The 15,710-nt window shown below is 47.7% G+C and overlaps 2 protein-coding genes across 5 annotated transcripts in view; one reads left to right on the plus strand and one right to left on the minus strand.

Moving 5' to 3' along the window:
* Positions 1–28: 28 nt before the first annotated feature.
* Positions 29–9,827, minus strand: ACP1 (acid phosphatase 1). Of its 2 annotated transcripts, none has more exons than XM_016191191.2 (6): positions 9,694–9,827; positions 5,512–5,585; positions 5,157–5,270; positions 2,035–2,096; positions 311–416; positions 29–214 (listed from the first exon to the last, which is right to left on the minus strand). In XM_016191191.2, exons 1-6 carry the CDS (start codon positions 9,734–9,736, stop codon positions 137–139), a joined length of 477 nt encoding a protein of 158 aa, XP_016046677.1. In that variant the 5' UTR covers positions 9,737–9,827; the 3' UTR covers positions 29–136. The 2 variants fall into 2 exon arrangements, with proteins under 2 accessions (XP_016046677.1, XP_007529905.2); XM_007529843.3 differs by lacking the exon at positions 5,157–5,270 and adding an exon at positions 5,316–5,429.
* Positions 9,828–9,984: 157 nt separating this feature from the next.
* SH3YL1 (SH3 and SYLF domain containing 1) overlaps positions 9,985–15,710 on the plus strand; it is a 37,131-nt gene continuing 31,405 nt past the window's right edge. For 2 of the 3 annotated variants that reach the window (XM_060186977.1, XM_060186978.1), the window contains exons 1-2: positions 10,020–10,126; positions 10,583–10,701. In XM_060186977.1, coding sequence (XP_060042960.1) covers position 10,701 — 1 coding nt within the window. In that variant the 5' untranslated portion in view covers positions 10,020–10,126; positions 10,583–10,700. The other variant, XM_016191193.2, reaches the window with a different exon arrangement.

Here is a 15,710-nt window from a genome sequence, read left to right on the forward strand (position 1 = left end):
TTTTCAGTCGATTACTGTACCCCGTCTGTATCTGAAACCAGTATTTATTACTTTCTGCACACATCACACAGTTCCCTAGACATCTGCTAGGTGAGAGACGGAAGGAAGACTAACGTGGGGAGCGGCAGTGGGAGGGTCAGCTGGCCTTCTCCAGGAAGGCTCGGCAGCAGCGCACACATTGCTGGTAGACAGTCTCAAAGTCGGAGTCATTGCCCTGGAAGGGTGGGGAGGGATAGTCAGGACACAGGTCGGCTGCAGGCCTCCCCACCCCCCGTGCGGGAGTGCTTGGACATGGTGAGCCGCTACTTACATAATAGGGATCCTCGATGATTAGCTGCTTCTGTGGGTCATAGCTTCCCAGCAGTTCAATTTTAGCTTTGCAGTTTTTAACTTGATTACCTTTTCTATTCAGATCTCTGTAAAATTGAAACATGAACTTAGTTCTCTGATCTATGGTTTCAAGTTAAATAGGAACATCTGCTAGGGTTTTATGAAACATCCTTATCCAAATCCAGCAAAAGTGACCTCGTTTAAGAGGAAACTGAGCACTCAAAGACAGGAGCTGACAGCTGTCACAGGACTGAGCAAGGACTCAGTCACTAAGAGTTCATGGATGCCTTGAGACTCTGTGGGGGACAGAGGCATCCTGACCCAGAGGGAGGACCATCCAGGAGACTCTGCCCTGAGACACTGCTGAGTATACACTGAGCCTGGGCACCTGGCTAGCAGAGAGCAGAGACTCCCTCACAGCAACACTGCTGACATACATGGCCTGTTGGGAGAGAACAGTGAAAAGAAAACAAATAACTAAAAATCAGAAGTAGAAACAAAAAGTAGAAACAGGATCAGCAGAGAGTCAGCATGGAGACTCAACAGTAGGAAGACCCTTCCCTGATGAGTGTCTGCTCGCATGTGCATGACTCTGTCAACCAGTTTCTGCTGTGGCCACACTGTGCCACCTGCTGCTTGGCTTAATGCCACTTAATGCCCACATCAGACAGGGAGTCTCACTCAGGAGGGTAGAAGTAGTATAGCCTGAGTCCTCAGTGCTCCCATGCTCCATGGCACTGGGAGGACAAGCGGGTGGCGGGACATGAAGGGGAGCTTAGATAGCAGCTGCAGTGCCGTGGCGTGGCGCACACACACAACCCAACGGTGGCCTCCTCCAAGCAAGCTCCATGGGCTGCCTCCTCGTAGATGAGCAGGACTGACACGGCCCAGGCTGAGGCGCTGCCACGTGGGAGGTCATCACGCTGTGATCAGACCCACGTCTGACAGGCCAGCTTGAACTTGTTTCTACATAAGCTAAGGCCATCGATAATTTAAATGATGTGAGAACTTTCCTTCCTGTCATTCTTGATTTCAGGGGCGGGAGTGGTCATGGGAGAAATAAGATGAGAAAGGCAGACACACACACACATCAGACATCCAAAACTGTACCCTTAGCCTGGCAAGCCAGCTGACTGGCCCTCACCCCAGTGCACACCTTGGCAAACATGCCCACATCCCCTCTCTTACCTACTTCCAGGAACTCCACATCCTATGCTACTAAATCTGTATACTGTTAATACCACTACCTACTGAAAGCTTAAGATAAGTTTCATTGGACAACAAGCAGGCTGATATACTGTTGGTATGCTTCTAAATTCTGCTTATAAGACCATCTGTTTTGATCATCACATTAGGTTTGCTTGTATTACTTACAATGTGGTCTATTTACATAATCACTGTTTTACCTGGGTCCCGACCTGCCTGCAGGGTATTGGTTTAATCCCCATCGGTTAGAAGGAAGCTTTCTATGTTCTGTTCCCACTCTTTTTCTGCTCCGCCCCCCTCCTAGTCATTTCCTTTCCCTTGCCACTTCTGGTGAAGAGATGCATAAAAGGTGATGTATCTGATTAATAAACGAGATACTGCTTCCCAGCTCAGCCATGAGTCCCTGGTCGTCTCTCTACTGCCCGTGAAGCTAGCCCAGCCCAGCAATATACTAGTAAACCGAGAGTTGAACAGAAACATCTTTCAGCATGTGATTACCTCAGATTGCTTTCATCCATACATAGTATGTAGTCAAATGAGGCAAAGTCTTCTTTGGTAATCTAAAATAAGTGAAAACATAGTGTTTATTTTTATACTAGTCAGGCCTAAGAGATACAAAACAATTATTTTCTTTTTTAAAAAAATTTAAAATATTTATTTATTTTCCCTTTTGTTGCCCTTGTTGCTTTTATTGTTGTAGTTATTATTGTTGTTGTCATTGATGTCGTTGTTGGATAGGACAGAGAGAAATCGAGAGAGGAAGGGAAGACAAAGAGGGGGAGAGAAAGACACCTCAGACCTGCTTCACCGCCTATGAAGCGACTCCCCTGCATATGGGGAGCCAGGGACTCGAACTGGGATCCTTGAGCCGGTCCTTGCGCTTTGCGCCATGTGCGCTTAACCCACTGCACTACGGCCTGACTCCCCAAAACAATTATTTTCAAAGGTTGCAATATTTGAAGCTATCACTAAGCTATTTCCAAAAATTGTATTGCAAAAGTATTATATATCACAAAGTCTCTAGTTAAAATCATAAAGTAGTACACTACACCAACATAAGTTTACTGTCAACTTTTGTTTGTTTTTGTCATCAGTGGGACCTCACTGCTCCAAGTAGGAGTCTTTAGAGCGAGAGAGAGGGAGAGACACTACAGCAGTGGAATGCCCCCAGTGTGGTGAGACCAAGATTCAAACCCGAGTTATGTGCACATAACATAACACTAACAGGGGGCCTCTCGCAGGTGAGTTACCTTCACCGTGAGTTTCTGAAATAACAAAGGGTAGCTCAGAATCCACATTTAGATCCCACAATTTAATCCCCGTTTCCCTTCATTCTTAGACCAGGTCCCTGGAGGAGCAAGAGGGAGGTAGCAGGGAGCAGGGAGAGAAGGTTCTGGGGACAGTGTGCTCACTGGGGGGTGAGGCTAGCCCTTGTACTTCGTGCCACATGTGCTTAACCCACTGCGCTACCACCCGACCCTCGAAGCTTTTTTTAATTAATATTTTTGTAACTTTGTTTTTTTTAAGGCACATGTATTTAAAATACTCCAATTGTGCCGTTTTATTATATATTTATCACATAAAAATCTTTTAGGACCTGGGCAATGGTGCACCTGGTAGAGTGCACAGATCACCATGCTTGAGGACTTGGCTTCAGGCACCTGGTCCCAAATTTCACAGGTGGTGGAGCAGTGCTGAAGATGTTTCTCCTCAGTTTCTCTCTCTTGCCTCTCACTATCAAGGAAGAAAAAAAAAAATCCTGGTGGGAAAAAATCTTTTCATGAGCGAAAGAGTCCAGAGCATGTGGTGTAAGAGGTGGTGTAAAGCACTGGGCTCTCAATCATGAGGTCCTGAGTTCAGATCCCTGGTAGCACATTTACCAGAGTGATACTCTGGTTCTCTTTCTATCCCTTTCATTAATAAAATAACATAAAATAAAGATATTTTTAAAAAATTTTAAAAAATATTTATTTATTCATTCCCTTTTGTTGCCCTTGTTTTATTGTTGTTATTGATGTCACTGTTGGATAGGGCAGAGAGAAATGGAGAGAGGAGGGGAAGACAGAGAGGGGGAGAGAAAGACACCTGCAGACCTGCTTCACCGCTTGTGAAGCAACTCCCCTGTAGGTGGGGAGTCGGGGGCTCAAACCAGGATCCTTATGCCGGTCAAAATAAAGATCTTTTAAAAAGAAAGAAGGAAAGAGTGCAAAGCAGTAAAGTCTGAAATTGGAGTCTCAAACTTGCAAGTCCAGAGCTCCATCTTTATGTCACCTTCAGGCTGTAGGTCTCATTTAAATAGTAAAACTGTCAACATGCAGCTAACAATAGCTCACAGATCTCGCAGTAATCTATGTCTAAGACTACCTGCGCATCACTGACTACTGAGACCATTCATGTATTTTAAAATGTTTCTATTATAATTTCATTTTGTGAATTTTTCAATTACCTTCTGTATGCTTTTATTATAGCATCAAATCAGTGAACAAATCCCAGTTCTGCTACTTGTTTATTAGCCCTAGCCCACTCCCTAGCCCAAAGAGGTAACAACAGAGAACAAATTGATCAGACATACCTATAAAATGTTATATGGCAAATAACTAAAAAAGCTTTCAGTAAGGATAAAACTTTGTATGATTAAAGAGTGTTTATCCAAGCTTACAAGTTATGATTCAAGCACTATCATCAGTACAGCTCTCACGTGCCAGCAGACTTGTAAATGGGTAAACTTATCTGATAACCTAGTCTCTGAACTTTTGGCCTCTTGTTCTCAAGGCTTGAAAAACCAATCCTGGACATAGTCTGTCCTGAGGTCAGCCCATGGCCTGGCTGAGTTCACAGAGACCACACACAGGTTAGGAAACAAACAGAAGTTAAAGGACTTTATAATTAAAAAATAAAAAGCTTTTATAGCAGAAATGAAGCTGGTCTCTTTAGCAGAAACCACAGGTCCCTGTGGTTATGGAAGGTTCTGGAGCAAGCTACTGGTAAGAGAAGTCCATGTGCCTGCCTACAAACCCTGGTGTGTCCACTAAACCCTGGTTCTTCCCCTAGAAGTCCAGAACTCTGAGGTGCAAAAGAGGGTTCATACAGTTCTGGCTTCTTCAGTCAGAACCATCAGTCTTTGCCACAGCACCAAGCGTGTGGCAACCACACACAGCAAGCTATCTCCACGTGGGATCAGGCAGACACATACAACCCTCAAGAGAATGTTCTACTGACTGGGTCAAACTCCAGAATCCAGGTGCAGAGGTAGGATAGCTAGGAAGCAGAGTGTGAGTCACAGTCATATCAGCACCCTACATTTCTAAGGCACTACTCAGCAGAAAGTGTGCTTTTGTGTTTATCACAGAACTTGATGCTAGCAGTATACATGGAATGGAAGCAGTTTGGCAAGTAAGATTTGTAGGTAGGAATAACAAGGAGATGCCAACATAGGCCTTTTGAGTCTTGTCCAGAGCCCCTCAAATATGAACCAAGCACTTAAACATGCTTTTCCCCATGTAAACTTCAAGATCATGCAAGTCTTTCAGAACAGGAATGCCAGTGGTGTCTATAGATAAACATGGACCCCCTCACTCTTGGGTATCTGCATATTAGAATTTAAGCAAGTTCTTTTCTACCTGTCTTGCCTTATGGGCTGTGCTAATGCCATGATTTCTTAGGCAGCTCACAGCTCTCGGGTCTGGGGACCGGCCCACGTTCCAGTCAGATACAGCACCGCTGTCGATGCTCCACTGTAACACAGAACACATAGTCAAGGTCAAGGCTGAGTGAGGTACCTGCCGGGCCACGTGGCTCATGGGCACACCGTGCTTCTTCATGCAGCTCTGCCCTCGGTAGTCAGGAGGGTTTCCTAACTCATAGGTGGATGTTGCTGCACTGTCTATCCTCCACTGCAGAGAAAAAAAAAATTGGATTTCATGCTTGAGACATCCAGATAGGCCTCTCTGAGACCACTCTGAGACCACTACTTACATTATCTGAAACGTTCTGATCAGTGACAAGCTTTCTGAAAACTGCTTCAGCGATGGGTGATCGGCAGATGTTACCTAGAAAGGGGGGAGCAAGCATGAGGAGTGGTGGAGGATGTGTGCATGGCAGATCTCACCCCTCACACCTAAAGCGGCCAAGCAGGAGGCAGAACTGTGGCAAGTAACTGACCAGCCCTAGAACAGCGAGTGACACTAGCCATCAAGTGCTCAGCGCACAATGACAAAGACATCAGAAAAAAAACATCAGAAAAGCCCAAACCACTGTGTCTTGAAATACTACTAATAACCTGAAATCGGTGAAGCTGCAAATTAGCCTAGTTTAAGATGAAATGCAGGAGACTGGAGTTAAAAATGTGCCCCTTTCTAGCTACTGCATGCCATAAGGATGCATTTGCTAAAAAAAACAAAACAAAACACAACAAAGACCAAATGTATGCAGGCATCACAATGGCCAAACACACACCAGGCAACACTGAAGCCCACCCCAGGTGATTGTGGGTCAGGAGCCAGGTCCTCCAAGTGATAGTCCTCCAGGCCTGCAAGGATGCTCATAACTTCCAAAGCTGCAGGTTCAAGGATCGCCAAGCCACTGGGCTCTGGCAGAGTGTGGCACATTACAAAGCACCTATCAGTACCTACCATCTTATGGCAGGGCAGGGCCAGTCACATGTGCATTACCACATCTATCCTGCTGGCTAAGGCTGATTAACTGCACGGCCCCTCTCTGTCTCCCCAGGGTGTGACAGACTCTGCATCATCTTGCCAACACAGCTCTGTTCTGCCTGACACTTGCTGTGCCAAGATGTGGAAGCAACTGATGCTTCGCCACACTTCAGTCTGAAAAGTCATACGCAAATCCTCCAAAGGACTAGCATGTTTCCGTTTCAGATACAGCTCTCACTGTCCTGTACCATGGGGGCCTTGCTTTCCCAGAACACACCTCTTTCCTGCTGCCCTGGCCACAGCCGAGCTTGCACACAGCAGCCGGAAGCTCCTCTGTAAATGTTCATTAGGCTACATCCCCATCTGCTCAAGCCCTTCCAATCTTCGTCTCACTCAGACCGCCTCACAAGAACTTTCCTCCGGTGCTGAAACACCCAGGGCCCGTGGCCCCTCTTTTGGGTACATCCAAAAAGCTAACAATAGTTTTTGATATTTCTTAATATTTTAAAAAAATCCCTCACAAGCAGAATAACAGTGTGACACGAAAGTATATGGGACTGAGACCCAGTGTCTACAAACACATCTGCAGACACACTGTCCTGAGCGGCTTCCCACTGCACCTGAGGTGTGGTCTTGAAGCAGCGTTCACTTGCTGTCTAGATGTTCAGAGGAAGTCCGCAGACACTGCCCCAAAGCACTCAACTGTTATAAAGAACCAACTTCTCCCCTACACATCAAGAGAGGTACTAGTTATAGACCCTGAGAAGTGGTCACTCGAGAGTGTCTTCAAGTCCTCAGGTTGAGGTGAGGGTCCTGGCTGGGAAGAGCCATCAGTCACCAGGCCTGGCCCCTGTGGTGCCTTGTTCATTTTCTCATCACAGCCAGCATTCCTAGTTGAAAATCTTTTGCCTGAGTTCCTCCGGGCTCTGGATGCTTTTCCAAAATGCCCTAGGTAGGCTTGTTCCTCACTTCTTTCTAGGCTTTGCTCAATGGCCAGGTGGGGCTTTCCTGAACATTCTACTTAAAACTGCTCCACTCTGTGCCCTGTTCCTGCTTGCCCTTCCCAACACAGCAGCTGACTGGGTGACAAATCACAAGATTGTTGATGGTAGGATGAGTTCGAAGAGCAGTGACCTATGTCTGTTCTGTTCTTGGCTCTATCATCAAGACTTAAAATAGTACCTGGGAATATTGTAGTTGCTAAACAAAAAGCACTGGATTAAAGACAGACATATGGGAGTTGGGTGGTAGCACAGTGGGTTAAGCGCACGTGGTGCAAAGTGCAAGGACCAGTTAGGATCCTGGTTCAGACCCCTGGCTCCCCACCTGCAGGTGAGTCGCTTCACAGGTGGTGAAGCAGGTCTGCTGGTGTCTATCTCCCCCTTCTCTCTCAATTTCTGTCTCTATCCAATAACAAATAAATAAATAAAAATTTTAAAAAAGAATAAAGATAGACATACATAGGTTTACACCCGCTGCCTGCATCAGTCAGCATGGTACATGTCAGCATTATCAACAATGCTACATAAACACGCTAAGCAAGAGTCTTACGAGATGCCCACCCTGAGGTGCAGTTTGACACATTTTAAGATTATGCCAGCCTCCAGTGGAGAGCTTAAAATATATAATATGTGAGAGGTCCAGATTCAACCCCTGGTAAACCAAGAGCCAAAGCTGAGCAGCGCCTTCAAAAAGGAAGGAAAGGAAGTGAAAGGAAGGAATGGAGGGAAGGAAATGGAAGGAAGGAAAGAAGGAGGAAAATGAAAAATGACAGGCTACTTCCAAAGTGAAGCAAAGTGATCTTTTATACTTTTCCTCTCAAATACCAAGAGACACAATGTCCTAAAACTAGAGCTAAAATGAAAAATAAGCATCAGATACTGCTTCAAGCATCAGATACTGCTTTCAAGAGTGCCAGATGCACTTGTCACTCTAGGAGACCCTCAAATGCTTATGAAAACATTTATGGAATAAAAGGTACTACACACACATTCCACCTCAAGCATGGGTGGGAGGGAAGCTCTTTGGGTTTGGCCTTAATAAAAAATACAATGAAAAAGGGCTTTCCAGACGTATTGCAAAACAATGCATAGAAAGAGCAACTATCTCAGGTAAATGAAGTGTCTGCCGTGCTGGTGAGGGCAGAGAGAGCCCAGTGGGTGTGAAGCAAAGGTAACAGAGCAGAGCAGGCTGGACACACTGCTGTCACCTCCAGCAGGAAATGCAGTCCTCAGAATATTTTAAGAAACTAGACTGCTGACGCTCTAGCTGTCCTCTAAGGAGAAAGAAGAAAGGATGGAAGCACCGGGACTACAGCCAGATAGTACTACAGCAAAAAAAGAATCTAAATACTGAATACTAAAGGGACAGTGAATTCTATTTTGAGTGAGGGAGGTGAATATCAACGTTCAAAGGATGAAATTGGTTATGAGTTAGTGGTATTTGAACGGTTACTTATGAAAAAAAAAGGCTTACTTTTCATGCAGAGCACAGATGTTAGCACTGGGGCTGGTGACACAAATGTCAAACCACATCTCCCAGATTTGCCTTTTACAACCAAGAAACCCAAACCCGGGTGCTTGCACTTCAGGTAAGCATGAGCCAAGGAGGTCAGCCGGCCGGTGTGCTCACATGAGTCCCAGCTCCAGAGAGGCTGCAGGGGCGGTTGTCTCAGACCCCAGAGGGACTGGATGAGGGGGTGTCTGAGACCCCAGAGGGACTGGATGAGGGGGTGTCTGAGACCCCAGAGGGACTGGATGGGGGGTGTCTGAGACCCCAGAGGGACTGGATGGGGAGGTGTCTGAGACCCCAGAGGGACTGGATGAGGGGGTGTCTGAGACCCCAGAGGGACTGGATGAGGGGGTGTCTGAGACCCCAGAGGGACTGGATGGGGAGGTGTCTGAGACCCCAGAGGGACTGGATGGGGAGGTGTCTGAGACCCCAGAGGGACTGGATGGGGGGTGTCTGAGACCCCAGAGGGACTGGATGGGGGGTGTCTGAGACCCCAGAGGGACTGGATGGGGAGGTGTCTGAGACCCCAGAGGGACTGGATGGGGGGGTGTCTGAGACCCCAGAGGGACTGGATGGGGGGTGTCTGAGACCCCAGAGGGACTGGATGGGGGGTGTCTGAGACCCCAGAGGGACTGGATGGGGGGTGTCTGAGACCCCAGAGGGACTGGATGGGGGGGTGTCTGAGACCCCAGAGGGACTGGATGGGGGGTGTCTGAGACCCTAGAGGGACTGGATGGGGGGTGTCTCAGACCCCAGAGGGACTGAATGGGGAGGTGTCTCAGACCCCAGAGGGACTGGATGGGGAGGGATGTCTCAGACCCCAGGAGAGTTGGAAGAGGGGGTGTCTCAGACCCCACAGAGAGGCAATCGGGGGGGGGGGTCCCAGCTGCAGAGTGCTAGCGAGTGCGAACAGTTCCAGGGCGCCCAATTCGCCCATGTCTCCTCCCCGCCTCAGCGCCCCTGGGCCTTGCAGCCGCAGCCGCGTTCTCACCCAAACACACAAACAGCACCGACTTGGGAACCTGCTCCGCCATCTTCCTTGGCCCGCCGGCTCCGCGAGGCGCAGGCGCACTGCCAGTTACCGCCCCCTCACGCCTGCGCAGTGCGGGTCTGGGTCCTCTGGCGCCTGCGCAGTCATGCTCCAACTCCGCCCTTGTGGGGGAGGAGCGTAACGGAGGCGTGGCCGCAGATCCCTTAACAGGTACAGGGGGCGGGGCGTGGGGCCCCCGGACAGTAAGAGGGCGGGGCTAGGCCTTCAGGGAAGGTACAGGGGGCGGGGCGCAGGTCACCTGAGTAGGTGCAGCGACAGGTAAGTTCACCTGGGCAGGTATAGGGGTCTGGGCGCGAGTTACCTGGGCAGGTACAGAGGTGGGATACGGATCAACTGGACACTTCAGGGGATGTGGCGTGGGTCACCTGGACAGGTGCAGGGGAGGGGCACAGGTCATCTGAGGGAAGGACAAAGGTTGGGGCAGGGGTCACAGGTGCAGTGGTCGGTACCAGGTGTCGCCTGGACTGGGGGCGGGAGGGCGGGAAGAGGTCGGAGCAGGTGGTGTAGGTGCTGGGGTTCTCATTTGGGAAGGGCGGCATCCTCAAGGTCCTAGAGAGGGGCTCCACTGGGCCGGTTAGACCTGGCCCACTCTATACCTGGCTGTGGCCCAGGGATACAGGTGGACCTCCTCAGCCCAGGTGGATTGGAGATGTGGGGGCTGCAGGGCAACCCCGCCACGTAGGACCGGGCTCCGCCTCCGGGCTGGTCTCTGGGTGTCCATCTGTAAAGCTAAGGGCATCTGGAGAGGGACTGTGCTTTTCCACTGGCGAAGATGTAAGTGGGTGTTTGGGCACTGCACGGGTGTTTACCTGCACCTTACCTGTCCCAGGTGTGCAGCTCGCTGGGCGAGTCCCTGTCCTGGGAGGCGGGGCCACCAAGAGCACCTTCCTCTTCCTGGGCAGCTGCCCCAGTTTCGTCGCCACTGGAGCAGACAGGCTCGGGTCACAAGTGAGTATGGATTGCGTGAGGCAGGCTGACCCCCCCCCATCCTTTAGGAAAAGGGGTGGGGTGGGGAGGCGCGCTTTGCTGTTGGGCAGGTGTTAATATAGGGTAGTTGCAAACTGTCAAAAGTTTAGTCTAACCAGCTCCCAGGACTCTGGACCCCGAGGTTTCAGCTCACACTAGGCTTTCTAGATGTGTCTTGGCGGCTATCACTCTCTCCCGTTGTTGGCTGAGGGACCGTGGGTTGAACAGTCACCTCCTGAGCTTGCTACTGGGATGGGTGTGGTGAGGGCAGGAATCAGGCACCACTGCTTTCTCCAGGGCTCCATTGCTCCTCTGGCGCTCCATACTTGGAGCAAAGGGTGTGGGCCACAGGCCACCACCCAGGCCCTGCTACCAGGCTCCGGGGCTCTTTGCTTGTCTAAGAGGCTCCAAACTGGTGGGTGCCATAGAAAACAGAACTTACCTGCCAGAACCCAGCACTTGTTTCTGTGTTCCCGTTGCTGCTCTAAGGCTGAGTTGGCAAGAATAACTGAGGCAGGGACCCTCTACCCACAACGAGTTGGGATGTGATGGACCTGGAGCTGGGCTCCTCTCCTATGGAGTTTTTGCTGAGATGTGGGAGACACCTGCTTGCAGGGTGAAGCACGTGCAATCTGGGAACACCTGGGCATGATGAATGTCCAAGTGTCCACAGACTGGTGTGGTGGAGCTGAAATGATATTGGTTAGAGTTTCCATTTGGATTCTCATGATTTAACTAAAGACAAAGGTTTGTTGGTTCTTTTAAGATTTCTGTAGTACAGGTAAACACTATCCTCACATTTTTTGGTAAGAATAAAAACTAGGGAGTCGGGCGGTAGAGCAGCAGGTTAAGCGCATGTGGCACAAAGCAAGGACCAGTGTAAGGATCCCGGTTCTAGCCCCCGGCTCCCCACATGCAAGAGAGTTGCTTCACAGGCGGTGAAGCAGGTCTGCAGGTGTCTGTCTTTCTCTCCCCCTCTCTGTCTTCCCCTCCTCTCTCGAATTCTCTCTGTCCTATCCAACAACAACGACATCAATAACAACAACACTAATAACTACAACAATAAAACAACAAGGGCAACAAAAGGGAATAAATAAAACATTTTTAAAAGAATAAAAACTAATTTAAAAGAAAATTGTGATCATCAACAATGATCTGAGGACTGGCAAAACACCTGTTTTACCATGTGCACAACTCAGCTTTGAGACTAACCCCCACTGCACTGGGGAGGTTTTAGTACTGTGGTCTCTTCTCTCTCTCTTCTCTCTCTCTCTCTCTCTCTCTCTCTCTCTCTCTCTCCTATCTCTCTCTCCACATACACGCATGCATGCATACATATACATGCGTTCACATTGACTCAGAGCAATGAAGCCCTGGCAATTACAAAAAAAGCTATTTTATGCTTTTATTCCACTTGGGAAAGATTTGTCTTGGAAGATAACAGCTATTTAGCAACAGAGATGCAGTGTTTTAAAAGAAAAAAAAGTGGGTTCAGGTCAGAGGCTACATGTTTTGCTGACCAGCAGCCCCTGAAGCCTAGTTTTGCTTCATTGCAAGCACATCTCAGTAGAATGCAATTCTGTGTGGCTTAAAGCCTGAGCAAATTAAGTTTTTTATATAAGGGAAGAGTCCACTATTAATGTCAAATGATTAGTTTGACCTTAGATAGTGTAAAAATGAGTTAGTTGTGGTTTCCCTGTGCTGAGGGTTCATTTATCCTCACTCCTGCCCACGTGCCCACCCAAAACCTGGGTGCAGGGATGAGAAAGGAAGTTCAGGCCACATATGGCTTGGCTTCAAATGGACAGCATTCTGAAGATCGGTATAAAGATTTTACTGACCTGGCTAGAGGGACAGGTTTTGCTTTCCAGAACTGACCAGTTGACTCTGCGTCAAAGGAAGCAGTTAAACCACAGAAGGTACAAATTAATTAGGCATTTAACATTGTCACTTAATGTTTCAAAGCCTATTTAAAAATTACACAGACATGCAAAGTTTTGCTTGAGATTTAACCAATTAAGTCTAGATTAAAAAAAATAAAGATTTATTTCTTATGAAAGAAGAGAGAAAACCCAGAGCACTGCTCAGCTCTGGTATAAAATATAGTGGTGCTGGAATTTGAACCTGTAGCCTTAGGCCCTTAGGCATACAAGTTGCTGCCTTTGACACTGAGCTTTCTTCCCAGCCCTGATATAGTAGACAGAGGCAGAGAGTGACAGGGTAAAAGAGACCATGGCACCAAAGCTTCCCTCAGTGCAGAGCGGACTGGGCTCAAACCAGGGCGCACACACGGCAAAGCAGCACACTATCCAAGTCACCTATGTCACTATCCCGCTAGCCCTAAATTATTCTAGATGTTTCCTTAGCTTTCATTATTCTAGTTTCTCTGATTTTTTTTTTTGATTATCAGTTTGATAAGTCACCTGTTTCATATAAATTGTAAAGCTTAATTTGATTAATACCCAATCAATGGAAGTTTGGAAAACTTACTAGACTTACTTATGTGCCCCTCTCATAATAGAGGGTCCATGAGGAAAAATAATATAAAAGATGCTTATTGATGGAAGTTGGGAAACCCTGGATTCTAATAAAGTGGTGGAGACAGGATTTGGTCTCCTTGCACAAGACTGGAGCGCAGGTGTGTTCTGGGAGTGCACGTGTGTTCTGGGAGTACAGGCATGGTCTGGATATGTAGGTGTGGTCTGGAAGTGTAGGTGTGATGTGAGAATGTAGGTGTGGTCAGGGAGTGTAGATGAGGTCTAAGAGTGTGGGCATGGTCTGGGAGTGTAGGTGTGTTCTGGGAGTGAGTGTAGGTGTGGTCTGGGAACACTGGCAGGTGCCTCAGGAGTATTCTCTGATCCTGTTGACTTAGTCTGGTGTTTATTGTCCTGTCTTTGTTTGAGATTTTGAAGTTTTTAAAATGTCCTCAGTATTTAAAATTTTTTTTTCTTTTTTTAATATTTATTTATTCCCTTTTGTTGCCCTTGTTGTTTTATTGATGTAGTTATTATTGATGTCCTTCATTGTTGGATAGGACAGAGAGAAATGGAGAGAGGAGGGGAAGAGAGAGGGGGAGAGAAAGACAGACACCTGCAGACCTGTTTCACCGCCTGTGAAGCGACTCCCCTGCAGGTGGGGAGCCAGGGGCTCGAACTGGGATCCTTATGCCAGTCCTTGCACTTTGTGCCACATGCGCTTAACCCTCTGTTCTATCACCCGACTCCCATGTCCTCAGTATTTTATAAACACTTTAATTTGAAAGCCCTAGTGTATTTTCAAATGTTTTATTTGTTTTAAAGAAAAAATTAGCAAATTGGCAAAATAGCTTACTTGCACAGCATGCTGCTTATCCATGTTTCTGACTCAGGCTCCATCCCAGTACCCACTGCACTGAGGAAAGATTTGTTTGTGAGCTCTTACTCTCTGTGTCTCTATCTGAAAGGGAAAAAAGTAAGCAAGAATGAAAAAGAAAACTTGGAATATAAGTTTTTTTAGCTTGAAGTTTGGCAGTCACTCTCCTCTTCAGAAAAATTTCAAATATTTAGAGTTTGCTTTGCCTTGGAATTGAAAAACTGGGAACTTTTGTGAATGCCCAGATACTAACCATGATTTAAAAGTCAAGAGGCAGTTTGGTAGTGACCTTATCTTCCTAACACTGTGATGATGTTAGCGTTCTGTTTTTTTTTTTTTTTTTCTGAAATACCTTTTTATTTATTTATTTTGAAATTTTGCTTTATTTTTCCCCTTTTGTTGCCCTTGTTGTTTTATTGTTGTTATTGATGTCATTGTTGGATAGGACAAAGAGAAATGGAGAGAGGAGGGGAAGACAAAGAGGAGGAGAGAAAGACACCTGCAGACCTGCTTCACTGCTTGTGAAGCGACTCCCCTGCAGGTGGGGAGTCGGGGGCTCGAACCGGGATCCTTATGCCAGTCCTTGCGCTTCGCGCCACATGCGCTTAACCCGCTGTGCTACTCCCCCCCCCCCGTGGGGTTCTGGGGAAGTGGGGCTCTAGGACACAATGGTGGGGTCGTCTGCCCAGGGAAGTCCTGCTGGCATCATGTAAGCATCTGGAACCTGGCGGCTGGATGTTAGCATTCTGATCAGACTGCTCTTCCTTCCTCAGGACTCCAGAGAGAGGGACAGACTGGCACTAAACACCTCCATTGCATTGAGCCTTTTTTCTAAACTGCTATTATTACGTTGGCTTTGCCCAAGAAATGCACAGTTTGTAACTGACCAAGCAGTATGACATGTTTTATAGAATATGTAGCTTGGCTTTCTAGTAGGTTGATAGATTATGAAGGCACCCTCTCCATGACCTGCCTGTCCCGTCCAGTTCTCAAACCCAGTACTTCATATCCTGCCCCATCCATCTGGGGTACCCCAGCTGTACCTGCACTTCCAAGTTCCAAAGCACCCCTGCCCAGCTTAGAAGAGAAGCCCTGAGCTCCTCAGGCAGGCAGGGTGCTTGCAGCAGCCATGCTCAGTTGTGGAATGTGCTTGCTTGACTGATTTAATCTGCTTGGTCAGTAGAGTTCAAAGAGTGAGGTTTGTGTGCTACTTACTGTACCTTAGACGCACGGTCAGAAAATCTGACCTAGTTCATGCTCCCAGAGGAGTCAATGTTAGACCAGAGGGTCTCTGAACTTCAACTCCGTCAGGGCCTAGAGAGAGAAAAGGAAGGGCACTTGGAAGCAGTAGCTGCGACATACAAAGGAAAGGAAGGCAAGCCATAGGGGAAAGATGGGCAAACATTTATAAGTATAGATAGATAGTTATAGAAGTAATAAGGGGCCGGGTGGTGGTGCACCTGGTTGAGCGCACATGTTACAATGTGCAAGGACCCAGGTTCGAGCCCCCAATCCTCACCTGCAGGAGGAAAGTTTTGCAAGTGGTGAAGCATTGTTGCAGGTGTTTCTCTCTCTCTCCCTTTCTATCTCCCCTTCCTCTCAATTTCTGACAGTCTCTATTCAATAAATAAAAATGTAAT

The sequence above is a fragment of the Erinaceus europaeus genome, chromosome 3, assembly GCF_950295315.1.
Source record: "Erinaceus europaeus chromosome 3, mEriEur2.1, whole genome shotgun sequence".
Lineage (NCBI taxonomy): Eukaryota > Metazoa > Chordata > Mammalia > Eulipotyphla > Erinaceidae > Erinaceus > Erinaceus europaeus.